Source organism: Grammomys surdaster, unplaced genomic scaffold, assembly GCF_004785775.1.
Source record: "Grammomys surdaster isolate TR1022 unplaced genomic scaffold, NIH_TR_1.0 125818, whole genome shotgun sequence".
In the NCBI taxonomy this organism is placed as follows: domain Eukaryota; kingdom Metazoa; phylum Chordata; class Mammalia; order Rodentia; family Muridae; genus Grammomys; species Grammomys surdaster.
The window spans coordinates 220,874-236,434 of NW_021620648.1; the positions used below are offsets into that span (position 1 = coordinate 220,874).

General features: G+C 48.5%; 1 protein-coding gene across 6 annotated transcripts; it reads right to left on the reverse strand.

Moving 5' to 3' along the window:
* Positions 1-5,402: 5,402 nt before the first annotated feature.
* Tmem106c (transmembrane protein 106C) lies at positions 5,403-11,130 on the reverse strand. 6 transcript variants are annotated; one of them, XM_028789350.1, is made up of 8 exons: positions 11,038-11,130; positions 10,319-10,512; positions 9,102-9,165; positions 8,335-8,494; positions 8,109-8,249; positions 7,658-7,707; positions 7,132-7,185; positions 5,403-6,102 (listed from the first exon to the last, which is right to left on the reverse strand). In XM_028789350.1, the coding sequence occupies exons 2-8, from the start codon at positions 10,500-10,502 to the stop codon at positions 5,970-5,972; spliced, it is 786 nt and encodes a 261-aa protein (XP_028645183.1). In that variant the 5' UTR covers positions 10,503-10,512; positions 11,038-11,130; the 3' UTR covers positions 5,403-5,969. The 6 variants fall into 6 exon arrangements, with proteins under 6 accessions (XP_028645183.1, XP_028645182.1, XP_028645184.1 ...); XM_028789349.1 differs by having other exon boundaries at positions 11,027-11,130; XM_028789351.1 differs by having other exon boundaries at positions 10,863-11,130.
* Positions 11,131-15,561: the final 4,431 nt, after the last annotated feature.

Consider the following 15,561-nt stretch of genomic DNA (forward strand, 5'->3'; position numbering starts at 1 on the left):
CATGAATTTGCTATAGGCTCTTAACTCACAGGCTAACCATCTCAAATCAGTTAAAAGAGTTAAAGAAGGACTGGACCTAAGCCTTGTATTCCTAAATGTGTTATATAGGCACAATGCCTATGAGAGTAACAATATTAATCTCACTTCTATATCAATAAGAAACTCATACCAATGAAAACTTTAAAGTTGAAATCAAAGTAAATTTTGTACCATTTAAGAAATTATAACTTCAACTTAATAACAATTATACAGATTTCTACCAATACGTTATGGCTATGCAATAAATCCTGGCTATTCTTCCCTGTTCCAACAAAACCACTACTTTTCCCTAGAAAGACAGCCCAATATTAACCATCTCAGTCCCCAAGCCCAGGGAATAGGGGTGCCAACTCTTCATTAACTTCTTCAAGCTGTTATGGGCATTGAGATATAAGAAGAGGGTCGGGGGAAGAGTAAATTGATAAGCCTCTGACATCTGTGTCTTCACTGCAACCAGCTGGAATTCCAGGACGTCAGAGGTTCGAGCAGGTCTGCTCAGCTTGCTTGATGAGTACCAAGGCTGTGTATTCTGCAATATACAATTCTCAAAACAAATTTTAGTATTAAGATATTTTTGGTTTGAATTTTGGAATCTAGTCTTCTGGTAGCCTGTCTCTATCATATCTAATCCATATAATTCTAGGAGTTTCTATGAGGGTGTGCTCCCACCATCCTCCCATTCCCACCTCCCTGCTCTCAAATTCCCCAACACTAGGGAATCCAAACTATTGGGTACCAAGGCCCTCCACTTCCATTGATGCCTGATAAGGCCACCCTCAACTATCTATACAGGTGGAGCTGTGAGTCCCTCCCTTTGTGTTCTTGGACTGGAGGTTTTAGAATGGCTACTCCAGCTTGTTTCTTAGGACCATTTGCTTGAAAAATTGTTTTCCAGCCTTTTACCCTAAGGTAGTGTCTGTCTTTGTCACTGAGGTGGGTTCCCTATATGCAGCAAAATGCTGGGTCCTGTTTACATATCCAGTCCATTAGCCTATGTCTTTTTATTGGGGAATTGAGTGCATTGGTGTTAAGAAATATTAAGGAACAGTGATTGTTGCTTCCTGTTATTTTTGTTATTAGGGGTGGAATTATCTTTGTGTGGCTATTGTCCTTCGGATTTGTTGGAAGAGGACTACTTTCCTGCTCTGTCTAGGGTATAATTTCCCTCCTTGTATTGGAGCTTTCCTGCTAATATCCTTTGTAATGCCGGGTTTGTGGAAAGATATGTAAATTTGGTTTTGTCATGGAATGTCTTGGTTTCTCCATCTATGGTAATTGAGAGTTTTGCTGGCTATAGTAGCCTGGGCTGGCATTTGTGTTCTCTTAGGGTCTGAATGACATCTGTCCAGGATCTTCTCATTTTTATAATCTCTGGTGAGAAGTCTGGTGTAATTCTTATAGGTCTGCCTTTATATGTTACTTGGCCTTTTTCCCTTACTGCTTTTAATATTCTTTCTTTGTTTTGTGCATTTGGTGTTTTGATTATTATGTGGCAGAAGGTATTTCTTTTCTGGTATAGTCTATTTGTCGTTCTGTAGGCTTCTTGTATGTTTATGGGCTTCTCGTTCTTTAGGTTAGGGAAGTTTTCTTCTATAATTTTGTTGAAGATGTTTATTGGCCCTTTAAGTTGGGAATCTTCACTCTCATCTATACCTATTATCCTTAGGTTTGGTGTTCTCATTGTGTCCTGAATTTCCTGGATGTTTTGTGTTAAGAACTTTTTCCATTTTGCATTTTCTTTGACAGCTGTGTCAATATTTTCTATGGTATCTTCTGCACCTGAGATTCTCTCTTCCATCTCTTGTATTCTGTTGGTGATGCTTGCATCTATGACTCCTGATTTTTTTTTCTAGGTTTTCTATCTCCAGGGTAGTCTCCCTTTGTGATTTCTTTATTGTTTCTACTTCCATTTTTATGTCCTGAGTGGATTTGTTCAATTCCTTCACCTGTTTGGTTGTGTTCTCTTGTAATTCTTTAAGGGATTTTTGTGTTGAAAGGATGGAAAATTTTAAAACTCAAAAACTCAGCTTGGGGCCCTCTGGCCCAGTTGGAGTAAGAAAAACAGGTATGGTCCGGGTAAACAGTTCTAAGAAAAACAGGTATAGAGAACGTGTGAGCCCCTGACCCTGAACCTGATGTTAAGATAGTGTGTGCCAATTTAAAAGGAGCCAATGAGAATGCTGTGTTTCCCTACCCCCTTGGTTGTGTTTTTACCCTATAAAAGCTGAGGTTTTTTACTGCTTGGGGCCGATCTCCTCTAGCCCTGCGTGAGATACGAGTGAAGCCCCAGCACGCTGGTTTGAATAAATCCTCTTGCTGTTTGCATCAAGATTTGTGTCTCGTGAGTGATTTGGGGTGAAATTGCGTTGCCCGTTGAACAGTAGAGTCCTCACTCTGAGGGTCTTACAGTGTTTCTTCTTTAAGGGCTTTTAGCTGTTTACCTGTGTTCTCCTCAAATTCTTTGAGAGTGTTATTTATGTCCTTCTTAAAGTCCTCTATCATCATCATTAGAAGTGATTTTAAATCTGAATCTTGCTTTCCTGGTGATATGGGGAATTCAGGACTTTCTAGTGTGGGAGAACTGGGTTCTAATGATGCCAAGTACCCTGGGTTGCTGATGCTTATGTTCTTCCGCTTGCCTTTCACCATCTGGATCGCCTTAGTGCTACCTGCCCTGTCTCTGACTGGAGCCTGTCTTTCCTATTATCTTGGTTGTTTCAGAGCTGTGTGGGGTGGGTGTTACTAATAGGGTTAGAGCTGGGGCCCAAAATCTGCTCAGTGCTCGGGCCAAGACTGGAAGGAACCAGTGCTCTGGGCCAGGAGTGAATTCCTGGGTCCTAGTGGGTCCCAGTAAATCCGTGTTGGGGGGAGGGGCAGTGCTGTCTCCTTACCCAAGATACTGTCCGGGTTAGAGCTCCTGGGAGGCCCGCTTCCTCTGAGTTTTGTGAGATTGGGTGCAGAATAGCCGCCCGGGATCTGCTCAGTGCCCGGCCCCAGACCGGAAGGCAGGCGGATTCTTTAAATGACTTGTTGCATACTTTCAGCTAGAACCCCCAGGATACCTGACAGAGATCTTGAAGGTCCTATGGGGGTGGGGTAACAAGAAAGGCAGAATAACCCCTAGAGATAACTGTGGCCTATATGGGACCTGGTGAGCATAAGTGGCTTGTGGCAGTTAGAAATTCCTACCCACAAATGGACAAAATGTGTCAGAAACTGCGACCTATGCATATGGTCCAATCCATGCATACAGTGCAATCGGTGCATACAGTGGCCCTTGATGCTCTGGGGACAGTGTAGATATATAAATGGAGATTTCTGTATGTGGTGGGTTTTCAGTCAGGTGCTGGCCTCAGCAGTGCGAGGTGGAGTGAGGACAGTGCAGGTGGAGCTGCAGGGAACCAAGGAGCTTGGCCTTCGAGGGCAAACACCTCAAACCCCAGAAGCCACATTGAACAGGCCAGAGACAGCGCAACTGGCTGATGTTCCAGAGGACCCCGCATGGGTTCAAGTCCCAGCACCCACATAGCACCTCACGATCATCTCTAACGCCAGTTGTAGGGGACCCTCCAGGATACTGAATATGTGTGGTGGCAGGCAAAATACTCATGCATATAAAATTAAAAACAAAAACCAGGCATCGTGGTGCTAGAGGAGACAGGCAGATCCAGGGTCCCCTGGCCATCCAGCCTTGTCCCACCTCATGAGCACCAAGTTAGTGAGAGACTGTATCTCAGAAAACAAGACAATGCCTGAGAAACAATACTCGAGGTTGTCCTTTGGCTTCCACATGCATGACACCTATGTGCGCACGTGTACGCGCACACACACACACACACACACACACTATGCTAAACCACACAGGGCATCCTAAAGTGAAGTTAGGGTGCTAAGAATGTGAGTAGATCTGAGAACTTGAAGCATTGGAGCAGAATCAACTGTGCGTGTTTAAAGGTTTCAGTTGCTTTTCTTTGGTATCAACTGGGTTTTACGGTAATACCAAGCAGATGTTACTGAGACACACAGTCATAAAAATGATCCGACACTAAGTACCAAAGTGAGGAGTCTTCTCAACGCTGTAGGGAAAATGCTTCAGAGGCTATGTTTTGTGAGAAAAACCAGGGGCTGAGTAGACGGCTCGGTTGGCAAAGTGCCCGTCACAGAAGCATGAGACCGTGAGTTCAGGTCCCCGTGACCTGTGTGAACACTGGGCACGGTGGTGTCCATCAATAACCCAGCACTGGGAGGTGGAGACAGGTGGACCCCGGAGCTTTTTGGCCAGGCTCTAAACAACTGGTGACGTCCAGATTCAGTGAGAAACCCTGTCTCAGGAAATAAGGTGGCAAGCCATTGAGGAAGACAGCCGACATCCTATGGCCTCTATGCACATGTACAGACAGACAGACGGACAGACAGGCAGACAGACAGACAGACACACACACGCACACACACACTCTAGAAAGGAAAATGGGAAAACAGAATTTCTTGTATGCGGGGTGTGTTCTGTTTTAAGGATGTCATTTTTGAAAATGGTGTGCTTGCCGGGCGGTGGTGGCGCATGCCTTTAATTCCAGCACTTGGGAGGCAGAGGCAGGCTGATTTCTGAGTTCAAAGCCAGCCTGGTCTATAGAGTAAGTTCCAGGACAGCCAGAGATATACAGAGAAATCCTGTTTTGAAAAACAAACAAACAAAAAAAAAATGGTGTGCTTGATCGGTACCTGTCATTGTCACTGGTATGTCATAGTTCTAGTGCTAAGCCCAGCTTTTGGTAACTAGATCATGGTTGTTAGCAGCAGACTAAGTTTGAAGATTCAAAGAGCAAAGTCATTAGACAAATACTGGAAATGAAGCCAAGAGAACGGGGTGGGGGTGGGGGTGGGGGGGGGAAGGAGGACAAGACTTAGGACTAAGTTGCATTGCTCCCTGCTGCTTAGCTGGTGTGCAGCGGAGGCTAAAGCCCACCTCAGCTGAGCTCTGGACCAGACCACTTCCTGCCAGGTTGGATTGTAGAGCAGCTGAAGAAACCTCCAATCAGGTCTTCATACTGTGCCTCAGGAGTCTGATAGAGGTGGTTGCTCCTCCTCCCTCACACCCCCCCTTCCCCGAAGCAGTTTCCTTCCTCAGGCATCTCTTCCTGTCCTTTCCAGCCTCCAGGAGGCACTGTGTGCTCTGATCTGCTGCTGGGCACACAGGACCATGAGGCTGCTCTGAAGGTGCTCCTTGGGGGCAAGGAAGACACAGTTGGAGTGCCCTCTCTTTTCTTCCCTCAGCACACCCTGAGGTGTCCCCCTTAGGAAGCAGCTCTTCTAAGTTTCTCTCACAGGTGCCTACAAAGGCGTAAGGCAGTCAGAGACAGCTCGGATCAATCAAAAGCAGGGTTTATTATTCTATCAAATTCCCAATCTATATCCAGCCAGTGGATCAAAGGTCTGTCAAGTCCGTCAATAGACCCTTGGAGGGAAACTGTAATCACTTTGTATGCGGAAGGAAAAGAGATGCCAAAACCTTTCCGGGAAGCCGGGGGTGGGGATATCAGGGAACAGAGGCAAAGGCAGGCACTGAGGGGCTCGTCACGGGTGTCCTGGACACCCTGACCTGCGGGTGCTTCTCACACCCACACGTGTGTAGCTGCACTAGCATCATACCTTACGTTACTCTGCTCTGAAAACCTGGAACCCTGGTTCATCTCAAATTATAACGGCTCAAGAGCAGCCAAAGTATCTGAATCCAATTCTCCAACCTGAGGTTGAGTGCTAACTACTTGCTAGGCACAGACTAGGCACTGGGCGATGAGTGGTTTTGTTAGAAAGGCGTCTTTCCCCTAAGTGCGGGAAGATGTTTCCTGTGGGTTGAGAGAGCAGCCTCCTCTTCCTCCACTTACACCATACAGATGCTGGGCCAGCCACAGGGACAGATGCTAGACTTCATTCTACAGGGGTGGCCCCCGGGGAACCAAGAGCAGGCTCTGAACAGCTGTGGAATTCTCCCCACAATCCACATAGTGTTGTGTCTCCAGGGTACTCTGGGATATGTGGCCAATGTATGAAATCTTCACAGAAGTCCTAGCAAAAAGAAAACCATGAAGAGACGAAAGAAACAGGAAACACTACCCAGCTAATTTCTTACATGTTGAGGGGATACTGCCCACCTGGGGCCCAGGCTCCTATATTCATGGTTATGTTACCAGGAGGCCAGAGGACCTTTCTGGTTATTCAAGAAATCCTGTGTCATGAAGTGACCTTCCAGATCAGTGTTTCTTAACCAGGAAAGATATTACCCCCCAGGGGGTGGGGGAAGGGAGGACTTGTGGCAACATCTGTGCACCTTTGGGTCATCACAAATTAGTTGAGCAGAGATGCGTGCTCCCAGCAGCAAGCAGGGACAAGGGACGCCATTCCTAAGCACCCACAGTCATTGACAACAAAGAACTCATATCAATGGTGACAAAGCTGAGAAGCCTCACTCAAACCCTCAGATTTCCAACGTCGGCACTAGAGTCTCTCTCACCTTTATAGTGAACAGCTGCAGTCCCAACACTAGCATCTCTGTCACCAGAGAGTAAACACTTAGTACTTAACACTGTGAGAAAGCTGGGCCATTCTTTACTCTCGAGGATTCTGACAGGATCACTTGTTAAGTTAAACTAGAACTCATTTCATGCACGACATCTCTTTTAACTTTTTTAGAAAATAGTTATTTTATGTGTTTAGGTGTTTTTCCCCCGCATGTGTGTCTGAACACGATGTGTATGTGTGGTACCCACAGAGGTCAGAAGAACACATCGATCCCCTGAAACTGGAGTTACAGACAACTGTGAGCTGCCACATGAATCAAACCCGGGTCCTCTAGAGAAGCAACTAGCACTCTTAATCATCTCTCCAGACATAATGTGTCAGTCTTCACTGGGGACCCGGCAGCCTGCGCATGGGTTCTGGACTCCACCCCTAGAGAACAGCAAGGGTCTGCCCAGGCTGAACTACAAGGCAGGTGAGAGGCCTCCTGCTAGCGCTCGCTTCCAGCGACTGTGGGAAGCTCTCAAGTGACCCAGGCTCAAAGCGAAAGCCCGGCAGGAGGGAGGACCGTGGACCTACCTCATGAAGATCACAATGTTGTGTACCAGGATGGCAGGGAGCGTGCAATAGAAGCTGTGGGTCGCAAACACAGACACAGGACACAGTCACTTGATTGAAAACAGAGCAGCACAAGAACAGTGCCATCTCCCAGGAGACTTATAGGGCAGTGTGGAGTTACACTGTCAAACCATGTGATTGGGTACCTTCTCTTTCCCAAACCGAAACACTGTCAGGGACCACTGGTTCTGAGCCCCACAAAGTGTCCTTCGCAACCCTCCACACCACGTCCCCTGCTTTCCAATGCCGTCGTCTATTTACACGCTGGGGCTTGGGAATGTTTCTAGCCGTTAATGCTCTCTTTAGAAAGCCCAGGACTCCAGTCACGTAACAGTGACATCTCCTCCCCAAACTCCTGCAGAAAGTCAAAGCTAGGGAGTCCACAGGCCAAGTCTGGGGCGTCCGGCAGAGTCAGGGACACGGTCAATCGAGGAGGGCTCTGAATCTCTCCGGGCAGATAGCACAATACAGAGAACTCTGTCCTTACTACACATAGGAAGATGGTCCTCCCACCTCGGCCTTCACCGTAAAATTCACCTGAAAATAAAACAAGACCCGCGTCAGCCTGTGATAGGCCACCTTGTCCTAACGGCATTAACGACATCAACCCATGATGCTGGACCATTCTTCCATCACATACTAAGCATCTTCCTTAAGCAGCCTAGGAGCCTGGAATAACTACCTCTGGCCCCTTCCCCTAGAGGCCTCAGGCTATAATCCTACCTCCTCTTGATTTGATGACTCTCTTTCTCTTACCAATTCTTTCACTGTCCAAGTACAAAAACGCTAGCTGTTCCTGTCCCTTCCCAACTGTCCACCATTACAGAGCCCGCCAGGTCTTCCGTGGGCGGAAGGGAGGAACGGGAAGGAACCACAGCATTCCCACAGTACCATTCTCCTCTCAGTATGTGGGCAGAGGCCTGTCAATGACAACATACCAGGTGCTCACTCCGAGGGGGAATCAGTGAGACGTTCGTGGTCGTGTAGGATCCCACCACAGCATTCATGTACTGAACCTGGCTGAACAGGTTGGTCACAGCCACGGGATAAAAGTTGGAGTTCCTGACCTTCAGGGTGGCCTGGAAAGGGTAAGGGAGGAGAGTTAAGGGTCCTGGTCCAAGGCTGGCAAGTACACAAGGCAGGAAGCGAGGCCCTACATCTTACCGTGACATCGAGGACCACAAGGGAGTCCTGCTTATTAAACGTGACTTTCACCACTTTGATGCCATTATCATCCACAAGGACCGAGTGCGGAAACAGAAAGAAGAACACCAAGCCAGATGCCAGGAGACACAGCAGGACCGACAGGAAGACATACTGTTTCCTGCAAATGACAGCACAGGGCCGCGGTGGGTCGTCAGATATCGGAGCCTAAACAGTCATAGTTAATGCAAAACTTAAGCAGTGAAAGGAAGCATACAGAATCAGGAACCACAGGCTGGGCACGGAGCAATGGGGCAAGAAAAGGCCCTTCAACCCTTCTGAACACCATTCGCCCTCCAAAGAGAAACGGATGCTTTTATCTCCTAAACATGTGCTCATCTCCCAGGACGGCCTGTTTCTCCAATCCCTTCCTTTCATTTGACCCTTAAGACGTTTCTAGCTTCAGGATTCTTTGCCAAGACTATAACACAGACAGGGACATTTCACTTAAAAAGTCTAGAGGAAATGGGGAAGGCTAGGCTATAGTTCAGTGGAAGAGTGCTTGTCTCTAGTAAGCAAAAGAGCCTGGGTTCAAGTCTCAGTATCACCAGTAAGCAAACAAACAAACAAACAAGTAAATAAGGCAATCGTAAATAAGTAGATAAAGAAAATAAGGAAATGGGACAGACACAAGAACAGACATCTCTCAAATAATTAACTGGTATTCTTTCATAGAGAGGACTCAGGAACAGAAGCAGGTATTAGCAGATGAGGGCCGGCCAACTCACGTTCTCCGAGGACGTAACCTCTGGTCACTGTGGGGGATCAAAGCCACCAACTCACTGACTTGCTCTAGAAAAGCAGCAAAGACTCATTCTGTAAATCCCACGTATGGGTGGCCCTTCTTGTCACATTTCGCTGCCAACTGCCACAACAGAGATTCATCTGGTATTAGACACTAAAACATACATTTTTGGATGAGTGAAGAAGAAATGGGTAAATGTAGAAATAGGAAAAGAAAAGCCCGAAGGAAAAAAAAAAAGAAACAGATAAACCTATGGAGAATGCCGCAAACTACAAAACTACCAGTGCTGTGGGGTGGTGGCACTGAGATTGGGGGAGCTCCTGCCTTGGCCGTCTTTGACAAAAGTCACGAAACGTCTCAAAGCCACTGTCTTTTCTCATTTGGAGCTTTGCAGCGTGTGGTTTCCTAGGTTCTTAATAGCTCTAAACTTTGTGACTTCCTCAACTCCTAGGGTCAACTTGGTGCAGCTGTTGCTACAGATAACTCCTGAGCCACTCTCCACCCCTTGGTGTTCTGCTGACTGAAAACCAGAGGCTACTCTTCACTGGTGTCATTTTGGTAAAGAAGCTTCTAGAATAGCTCCCCCACAATGATGTGGCCGTCCTTATGAGCAAGAGCAACAGAGAAACATCCTTGTCAACAAATCCCACAGCAGAGAAATAAATATTTCAAACCAGAGAGGGGCTGAGTGCTGGTGAACCTAGAATGGCCTGGGAAGACGTCTCAGTGGGTACAGATGAGATTAGGTTGTGAGTGATTTTCTTAACTGGGTTTACTGAAGTGGGAAGACCCTCCCTAAACGTGGGAGGCACCCATTTCCTAGGCTGTGTCTCTGAACGAAAAGGGAAGGGGAAATGGTTACACGCACTCGGCAATCTTAAATTCCTGACTTGTCCTCGGTGACAGATTGCGACCGGGAGCTGTAATCAGAATAAACCTATCTCCTAAATTGTTTTTGTCAGAGTATTTTATCAGAGCTACCGGAAGAGAAGCTAAGGCATTAATGAAGGAGTAGAAATGAAGAAGACAAAGAGTTCCAAGTATAAGATAAAAATAAAACAAAACAAAAAAAACAAAACCCTGCAGCGAGCCCGTTTATCAGGTCAGCTGAGCAGGCTACAATTCAGGGCCGACTCTGACTGTGGAGGGTTGGCTGGAGCAGATACCAGAGCGCTTTCAGGGATGGCCGGAAGGTCTCACCTGCTGGGATGTAGCCTGCTCCCTGGCAGGTGTGACAGGTGATGCTATTTCTCCCAGTGAACTCCACATAGGGGAACTGAGCGATGGCTTCCTCCTGATCTCTACCAGCCAGCAAGTCCTCCGGGTTGTCATCCTTCTTTCGTTGACAAAACGTGAGGGCAGAGGAGGAGTGCTGAGACCCCATGTGTCATCTCCTATATGGGGGGAGGGGATGGGAGTGGAGGTGGTGAGCGCGTGTTAAGTGTCCATGTGGGGCCGCTCTAGGAAAAAAATAAATCATTTCTACACGAAGTGGAAAACAGTGTGTGAGAAGCTGTTGCTCTAAGTGTGTGCCTGTGTGCACAACACCGGCAGTTCCTATTGGGGCCCTCATTTTGCAGCAGTGTCCTGCGTCGTGTCCCCACCCCCTGCCCCCGGGAATGGGACGGCCCTCGCTGGATTAGGCTCTCTGCCCCGGAGACCCCATCTCCCCTCGTGCTCCCCCACCCCACGCCGCCGCTTCCTCCCCACTGTTTGCAAACTCAAAAGGCAAACCGGGCTGCACCTCGGGCAAACAAACAACAGGCACCCAATTAATTAAAGGCCTCGGCGATCCCCATTCTCCTCCACTCCCAGCCGAGGAGCGGAGCTCAGGTCACGCCCCCGCAAAAAGCCACGTCCCGAACGCGTCCAGGCCTCCGAGGCCCAGGGAACGCGGGCGCCCCCGACCTGTGGCGCACCAACTCCTGGCACTTCCTCCCGGGACCACTCCTCCCGCCACCTGCCAGCTCCAGCGAGTCCTCAGCGCGCCTCCGCCCGTGCGCAGGCGCAGATCGGCAAGCCCGCCGGAGGACCCGGGCGAGCGTCTGCGCCTGCGCTCTGAGCTCCAGCGCGTCTCTCCCACCGCGCAGCTGCAGCGCTCCGAGCCGCCGGTAGAGGGCGACAGAGAATAGCGGCGGTGCTCGGAGACAGAAGGACGCTCCTCCTCTGTACCCGAGATCTAGAGCTTTCGGATCAGAGCGCATCTGCGCAGGAGGAGGACAGCCAAAGCCATTCTCTCCGCACAGGGACTCGGAGTGTAAAGAAACCCAAACCCCAAAACCTGCCTTAGGTCCCGGCATAGGATCTGAGTGCCTAAGAGCTTATGGAGAGCCACTGTGACAAGGGGCCTGATTGGGGCTAGCTTCCATCGGAGTCCTGCTGGCTAGTCAAAAGAATGAAGCCCAAAGCTCGGTTTTGCAAGATGATCCTTTTTAAGGACCACTATCCACAAAACAAAAAACGTGTGATGGATATAAAGGGTTTGAGAGCTCCTCCGAAAGCTAAAGTGCCACAAAAGCGAAATGAAGCCGGCGAAGAGGGCTAAAGTTGGCACTGACAGCCCCGTGTGATGATGCACCCGGCTCCCAGCATTTGAGAGACAGCAGGATCGTCACAATTTCAAGCTAGCCTAGAACCTGAGTTTGAGGCCAGCCAGTAAAGTGAGACCCTGTTTTAAACCAAAAACATAGAAAGAGCGACAAGAGAAGACTTATTTTTTTAAATATTTATTTTATTTAAATGAATACACTGTAGCTGTCTTCAGACCCACCAGAAGAGGGCATGGGGTCCCAGATGGTTGTAAGCCGCCATGTGCTTACTGGGAATTGAACTCAGGACCTCTGGAAGAGCAGTCAATGATCTTAACTGCTGACCCATCTCCGAAGCCCTACTTCTATGTCTCTTATTTAAATAAATCTGATGATATTGGGAGAAATAAACACTCAGCTAAAAACATAGTGCTCAGTTTCTATTTGCAGTTAGTGAACATTGAACCCTGTCATACTGTTCTGGCAACTTTGGGGGAAGGTTGTAGAATTTTTCTAGTAAAAATTCTCCATTTCCTTAAAGGAGATAGACTCAGCTGATCCTCGGATTTTCCTGTGTGGACTGTGAGCTTGGTATTAGAGATTAAAGTAGCCGTGTTGTGACCGAGAGGCCACGAGGAACCCTGGACAGAAGGATAAAAGAAATCTGGTCCCTGATAGAATTCCCATCTTCCTAGATTTCATGTCCTTACAGTGGGATACGATCCTAATAAAAACAGACATGGTGAAAATAAAGAGGAAAGACTTGGTCCGTTAGTTGGTCTTGGTTTGGTTTTTGTTTGTTTGTTTGGTTGGTTGGTTGGCTTCTCTGTGTCTACAGCCCTGGAACTCACTCTGTAGACCAGGCTGGCCTCTGCCTCCCAAATGCTGGGATTAAAGGCATGCTACCATGTCCAATGAAAGACTTGGTTTTAATTTGTACAGACTGCCTTAGCCTCAAGGCATAGGCCACGTAGTTTCTATGCTCTGCCAGCTTCAGGTCTTTGGACAACAGCCGTTCAAGAGAGGGGGACCCAGCCCTGTCAGAGCCCTGCCCTTGTTAGGCTTTCCTGCATGAAGATGCTTCGGGTAAGTAAATCACCTGTAGAATAGCCTTGTTCTCTACCAAGGGATCAAGTGCTGTCTCTCAAAAGTCCACCCTCACAAAAATGTCACCACATATTGCAGCCTCTACTAGACACCCTGTGGGTGCTACATGCAAATAAACCTGATGTCCACACCATGAGTAAGCAGTACCATAGCAACCAGATGTTCTAACTGAAGAAGAAGCTGTAGGGGTTGGTCTGGTGCTGCTAGGTATTCAAATGCTAAATACTGGCCGCCAAGATCTGGTTGTCCCCACTAGGAGAGCCTCATGTACACCACGTGATGTTATTTCACCTTACTCCCCAAGTTAGTGCATCAATAAGAGGAAGTATTAAATATTTAAAATCCCGGCCCAGGGTTTCTACCCTGCCGTTGGTTATTGAGGTCACAGATGAAAGACACACTCACAGCTTTTATATTTACAATAATCCCTAATCAGCCCAATAACTGGGCAGCTGCCTACCCTCCGTGTTGTTAGAATCTGCTTTCCTATCGATAACCCCGAGTTATTACTATATTCCATCTGGACTGCCCTCAACTCCAATCAGGCTAGCCCACAGGGCCACATTTTAACCCATGGCAGCTTTTCCTTCTGCCCAGCTGTTGGCTGTTAGCAACTTTATTTACCAATCACAATTAACTGGAGGCAACGGTCACTCTCTCCTCTCTGGAGCAAACAGTTCTGGGGTCCCAAATTAGCATTAGAATACAAGCAGCGTCGGGCCAACCCAAGACGATAAAAGGCTAAAGCCCATGATTGGACAGTCGATAGAGGTATGCCACCTGGCTGGGGGGTCTCAAGTAGAGAGGGAGGAAGAGAAGAAAGGACATGGAGACAGGAGGAAGCCACCATGAGAGGAGATGGACCGTGAGCACGTGCCCAGGAGAAACAGCCAGTAACTAGGGACATATGACTGGGATGTAAGTTAGAACAGCTCCAAAACCTGCCCAATCCAGCCTGACAGCTTGTGAATAGATACCTGGATTGTGTGTCTTGTATATGGGCTAGCTAGAATTTCTAATTAATTTACAGAAAGAATAGCCTAGAATACCAAGGGCTGGGGATTTCTTCAAAGGCTGGGAGCCAAAAAGCCTGTGGTCAGTAAGAGGCAGGGGTCAGGTTGGTGGGCCAAGAAAGGGAGCCTGGAACTTCAGCAGCAGAACCCTGAGGCTCTCTGTCTGCTCTTGAAGACGTGGCTTGGACAGACAGACCACACACCCGGGCCAATGCTCGCACCTGGAAACCAGGTGGGTAGAGACCCTTATAAGTCCTTGTACAACTGCCCAGCCTGGAGGCTGGCCAGCATGGCCTGGGGGAGTATTCCCAGCATCTTCCCCAGCCATCTGAGAGAATGTCTTAATTGGCTAGCACATTCCTGAGGAGACAGCCATCATTTCTCACCTGTGTCTAGCTTCCAAGGTTGTCTCAGTAGCCCAGTTATTAGCAGTGGGGTTACTGCAGACGTGAGCTCACTGGGGCCACCCGAGCGTCTCTGCTCTCCCATCCTCTTCAGATTCTCCACAGCCATCATGAGTGCTAGCCCCACAGACTGAGGAGAGTGAGCCCTGAGAGTACTGCTCATTCTAGAGAACCTAGAGGTCAGGGGGGAGCCCTGCTCATCACGGGGTCCCTCCCATTCCTTAAGCAGGAGGCTGGGATGCTGTAAAATTCTAAGCTCTTGGACCTGCATTTAGAAATGCTCTTCAGGGTACTTCATTCTGTTCCTGTTGTTTATCTATAGATGAGAAACCTACGTAAGACTAAATGGCACTCAGCAAGTGTAAAACTCCAGGACCACGGCTTCCTCATTGGTAGCCAGTACAGAAGGCTCTGCCTACCCACAGATACTCAGAGAGCAGAGCCTTAGCCTTGTGCTGAAGCCATAGACTGAAGGGCACAAAATTCCTTTACATTGTTTGTACTGTCATTTTCTCATGTCACCTGTGATTTCTCACAGCCCTCAAGGGAAGGAGGGGAGAGAGAGGGAGGAGGTAGAAGAGAGGGAAGGAGGTAGAGGAGAGGGAAGAGGTAAGGGAGAAAGAGGGAGGAGGGAGGAGAGAGGGAAGGAAGGAGGGAGGGAGAGGGAGGTAGGCAGAAGGAGGTAGAGGAGTGGGAGGTGGGGGAGAGAGACAAGAAGGAAGGAGGGGAAGAGGGAGGGGAGGGAGGATGTAAGGAGGAGGGAGGGGGAAGGAGAGGAGAGGGAGGGGGAGGGGAAGGGGAAGGGGTGAGGGAAGGAGGGAGGGAGAGAGAGGAAAGAGGGGAGAGAGGAAGGAGAGGAGAATCCTTTACACTTAGGAACTCTCCAGCCATAGAACCCAGGGTAGGAAGTGTCTGTTCTCTCCATTTTCCCTGGAGAGTAAACAAGATACCGGGGAAGCCATGGCTGAGCTGTGCTGGAGGACCTGAATCCTTTCAAGGAACAGAGGACACTTTCCAGGCCCCTCCACCCGCCAAAGCCAAGCACCAAGTATGTCTGCCAAACCAGGTTCATCAGCCGCTTGAGTGGCACGGGCAGAGCAGAGGACAGGACTAAGAAGGAGGTCCCAAGTTCCTGTGTGTCACAGCCCTAGCTCAGGGGCATACCCTGAGTAGCCTAGCTGCAGGTGGGTGTTATGGATTCCTCTACAACCTCAGGGACCCAGAAAAAATCCTGTTTAACTAAATGTCCAATTCAGAGCCATCCCCCAAGTGGCTAGTCTGGGGTTTTAACTCCTTGATTATTTGAGGTCAACTCATTCTGGGACATGCACTTTAGAGCCCAGGCCGGTCAAGGAAAAGCCCCTCTCATTTTACCATGGTGCACTGCTCTT

Coding starts and splice junctions, on each gene's coding strand:
- Tmem106c (XM_028789350.1), bottom strand. CDS start 10,502: ATGGGGTCTCAGCACTCCTCCTCTGCCCTCACGTTTTGTCAACGAAAG. Junction 7,186..7,657: donor GGACCATCTTCCTATGTGTA/GTAAGGACAGAG, acceptor TGCGACCCACAG/CTTCTATTGCACGCTCCCTG. Junction 6,103..7,131: donor AACATTGTGATCTTCATGAG/GTAGGTCCACGG, acceptor TCTTTTTGCTAG/GACTTCTGTGAAGATTTCAT.